This window comes from Ranitomeya imitator, chromosome 1 (genome assembly GCF_032444005.1).
Source record: "Ranitomeya imitator isolate aRanImi1 chromosome 1, aRanImi1.pri, whole genome shotgun sequence".
NCBI lineage: Eukaryota > Metazoa > Chordata > Amphibia > Anura > Dendrobatidae > Ranitomeya > Ranitomeya imitator.
Genome location: NC_091282.1, coordinates 336507712 through 336511972, shown reverse-complemented (window position 1 = coordinate 336511972; position 4261 = coordinate 336507712). Strand labels below are relative to the sequence as shown.

The following is a 4261-nucleotide window of genomic DNA, read 5'->3' as shown; positions in this document are numbered from 1 at the left end:
CCTCTGGCTATATCACCCAATCTCCGCTTATTAGTCAGAAGCTCTGCGATTGGCGCTGCTGCTAGCACGCTGTTAGCTATTGGAAGGGAGAAATGGGCGTGACCGTCACCTATTGGCGGAAAAAGCGGAAGTCCAGCGGCTAATGCTGATTGGTGGAGTGTGAGTGAGTTGTAGAAGTGCTGATTGGTGCGTCGCAGTGTGGGCGGAGCTCCCGGTGAGTGCTGCTGGTTGATGTGAGGAGGCTCAGGTGGTAGGAGCGAGGTGACGGCTGGGAGCGCAGGTAATTTCCCGGTGTGCACTGCTACCATAGGGCTGGCGCTATATATACAATATCCGGGTACAGAGGGTGAGATGTGCTGCAGGGTAAAGCCGGTCACTGCTCATCCCTGTCACTTTATGGGGTGGGGACAAGTTTGGGCCAAGTGTAGGGGAATGGTTGCCGGGCACATTACTCCGCAGCGTACTACAGCACCAGGGTCTGTGTACTCTCTCCACACTGTGCATCTAGGGCCAGCGAGGACTCTGCACTGTTTGCCTCATCAGTGGGTGTGAGGAGATCAGCCATACCCCCCCTCCTCCTCCTCACTTTCCCGTGTCTGGCTGTGAGACAACTGACCGCAGCAGTATTCTGCACTAGCATCACTAAGCCACGCCCACATTGGCCAAGGAGGCGGGGCTTGTGTCAGTCACCAGCTGCAGATCAGTGAGGGGGCTATACTCTAGGATTAGTGGTCCTGAGGTCACAGTGACACTAACACGGGGCAGATTTCTCTGCAAATCACCTGCGAACCTTTCTGATTCCAGGAGTACCAAAGATGACGGCTACAGAACTGCTGGTGTCGGCTCCAGGGAAGGTCCTATTACATGGAGAGCATGCTGTCGTGCACGGGAAGGTAGGGCGAATGTCCGGCTCGTGCCTGCGTATGTACGCATGAAGCGCAATTATCGAAATAGGTATACAGAGAAATAAGTGAGGAAATCTTCTCAAGTAGTGAGCGACTGGAATGCCTAGAAGCTTCTCTATCATCGCTGCCAACCATCCTGGGTGCAGCCGGACAGTGATGTCCTAGGAGGCCAAGGATATGGCCGAACGTCACTGTCTCCTGTCATGGAGGCTCACTGCACGTTACAGAGGAATTCATTTACCAGTAGTTCCTCCAACTCCGGGGCGCGGGCTGACATCTGTCTGTGCTCTCTACATACTTACACTCCTTTAACTCCTACTTCACTTATCTTGAAATGTGGCCGTTCCCAGGACTCCAACACCCGACCTCGTGCGTGGCAGTCAGCAGCTGCAGCAATGAGCCAAAGGCTGCCTTTCCAAGGATAGGAGAAGTTTCTGTGCTTGAAAGTGACTGGTATTCTTCATTACAGGCACGGTGTACTGGTACATAGAAATGCATCTCTACATTCCAGTGCATCTCTATATACTTGTATTCTAGGAGTAAAATAAGAGATTTTTTTTTTCTTTCTATAAAATTACCAAAAAAAGTAATGAAAAACAATTAGAATATTGACATTTTTAGTTTCAACAATTTTTTTTATTTCAGGAAATATCATTAAACATGAATAACATAGATCATAATTGTTCAAAGATCCCCTCGCAAGGGGAAATATATGACGGATTAAGTAAAAAAAAAAAAAGATATAGTTTCCTTGACGGTGTAGTCATAGTTGTATAAATCTAATATAACAATTTTAGCTCAAATATGTTTAGGTTAATGAGAGGGGGAAGAAAAAAGTGGGGGATAGAGAACATTGAGTGTTAAGTTGACGTGAGTTACTAAATTCTATAAATGAAAAGGTAAAGTTATCAATAAGTATTGGTATAGTTGTGTGTTATGTGGCTGGAGACATTATTCTAGAAAGGTCGTCATCATTCTGTGATAATAATGACCTTTTTAATGCATTTTTTTCTTAAAATATATCACAAATTGTCAAAAAGACAGAAATATTTGGCATGCCTCTAATTGTAGCAACCCGTACAATACAGGGATCAGATTATTTAAAGGCACACCGCACAGTTTACCTCTTTTTTTTTTTTTTCTATGAATGTTGGGAGATATGTCTATGTTTCTAAATATGTTTATTATTTCCAATAAGTATCTACTATATCTTATCATGACATCTCTGCATTGTACATTTTATGCTTCTTATTAGGTGGCTTTGGCAGTAGGTTTAAATTTAAGAACGTTCCTTCGACTGAAGCCAAATAAAGATAATGGCGCTGTGGTAGTTAACCTGCCAAATATTGGAACCAAGTTGACCTGGAAAGTCTCTGACCTTCAGACCCTGGTACCTTCTTTCCACGGTGAGTTTAATCCCTTCCCGAACAGGCGATCTTTTCTTTCTTTTCTTTCTTTTCTTTCTTTTCTTTCTTTTCTTTCTTTTCTTTCTTTTCTTTCTTTTCTTTCTTTTCTTTCTTTTCTTTCTTTTCTTTCTTTTCTTTCTTTTCTTTCTTTTCTTCCAAGAACCATAACATTTTTATCTTTCCCATCAACCTATCTGTATGAGGACTTGCTTTTTGCAGGACAAGTTCTAGTTATGAATGAGACATAATTTACTGGAAAACGGGAGCAAAATATCAAGTTCAATGAAATGCTGCATCTTTCTCTATCCTTTTTGATACCTCTGCAGTGGTGTCATCACATCTACAGCATGTGACCACTGCAGCCAATCAATGGGCTAAGTATTGATTCCGAGGTGGATGGTACAAGTCCAGTTTAAGCAGAGCAAACCGACAGACCGTTACACTTTAAAAATAGACCAACTCCTTTAGCAGATTGCTTGGATTTTGACTTGACTCGTGAAGATCATTTAGAAAACCCAAATATTTTTGACCATGACTTTATTTAAAAAAAATATGAGAAATCTAGACCCATCTGTCCTATATATAGATGTAGGTGTTCGTTACTAAAAGGCTTATTTCACAAGGGTGCCCATCTGCTGGAGGAATGGGTGTCATCAGCATTGCGTTTTAAAGGGAATCTGTAAGCGGGTTTTTGCTATGTAATCTGATGACAGCAGAAGATAGAGGCTGAAACACAGAATTCAGGGATGTATCACTTGTCAAAGTGCTTGCTGTTGTTTACGAACTGTGTAAGGTTCCAGTGGCGGTCTAATCCAGCACCACCCCCTCGTGTGATGGATGGATATATATATATACACACACACACACACACACACACACACACACACACACACACACACACACACACACACACACACACACACACACACACACATTCACATTCACATTCGGATCCTGGTGTGGGCGGGATTAGCTTCCTCAGCTCTGCTTCATTCTTAATCTAAAAGCTCTGATTGTGTCAGAACAGCTGCACCCAGTAATCTAAGTGATACATTGTTGGATTCAGGGTCTCTTTATCTACATTATGGTGCTCTCAGACGAAGTAGTAAAAACCTGCGGACAGATTCCCTTTAAGACATAAACAGAAAAATATAGTCAAAAGCGCTTGTCAAGTGATCGATAGTCTACTTTTTGTCTTAGGAGAGAGTCATCATACTCCAAACAGATAAAGGAAAAGGATTAGGCATGTTGTATTTCAATGTGCCCCATACTTTGTTCTGTCCCAGAGGTGTTTTACAGCAATTTATTATTTATTTTTATTTTTTTTCCCCAGTTAGAACACATCAGGAAACTGAGTGTGAATGTGTCTCAAGGGAGTTATGAGAAATCCAATTCTCAGTGGCTTTCCAGATGTTCACCGCTAGTGCAGGGTATTTCTCAAGCTTCAAGATGCTTTTTACCCCTCGCCACGACAGCACCCTACAGGAGAGAGGGATCCGCCCCACAGGAACAGGAAACCTACAGAAAGATAAAAGGGGGCGGTCCGCCTTTCCTCCTCAGTTTAGGTTTCCTGTTCCTGCGGGAACGACAGGACTCTAAGAAGCTACGGAAGTACCTGGGCATGCACGCCGCCTGTGCAGTCTCTTCGGAACGGCAGGGGCTGCAGCCTGGAAGCAGCGTCGGGGGAGTTCCGCTAGACGGCTCCCTCCTCGTCTGGGAGGCATACAGATGGCCGGGTCCGGAGAAAGCCGCCCGGCATCTGCGTTATGCGGCGGCTTCAGCGTGGGAGTTCCTCGCCCGGCAGAAGGGGTGAGTGAGAGGAGCTTCCTGCATGGCGATCCAGGGACTAGAGGCCGCTCCGCGCACGCTGACCGCCATTAGTAAGTTCACCCCGGAAGTAGATGCTAAACTTCCGGGGTAAGCAGGCCGAGATCAGCGGTGGGGGTAGCG

At 44.8% G+C, this 4261-nt stretch overlaps 1 protein-coding gene across 4 annotated transcripts in view; it reads left to right on the top strand.

Moving 5' to 3' along the window:
- MVK (mevalonate kinase) overlaps nucleotides 1-4261 on the top strand; it is a 45337-nt gene that overhangs the window by 473 nt on the left and 40603 nt on the right. For 2 of the 4 annotated variants that reach the window (XM_069759390.1, XM_069759407.1), the window contains exons 2-3: nucleotides 805-893; nucleotides 2161-2311. In XM_069759390.1, coding sequence (XP_069615491.1) covers nucleotides 805-893; nucleotides 2161-2311 — 240 coding nt within the window. Of the gene's footprint in view, nucleotides 1-193; nucleotides 281-804; nucleotides 894-2160; nucleotides 2312-4261 lie in introns of those variants that run through there. The other 2 variants (XM_069759398.1, XM_069759416.1) reach the window with 2 other exon arrangements.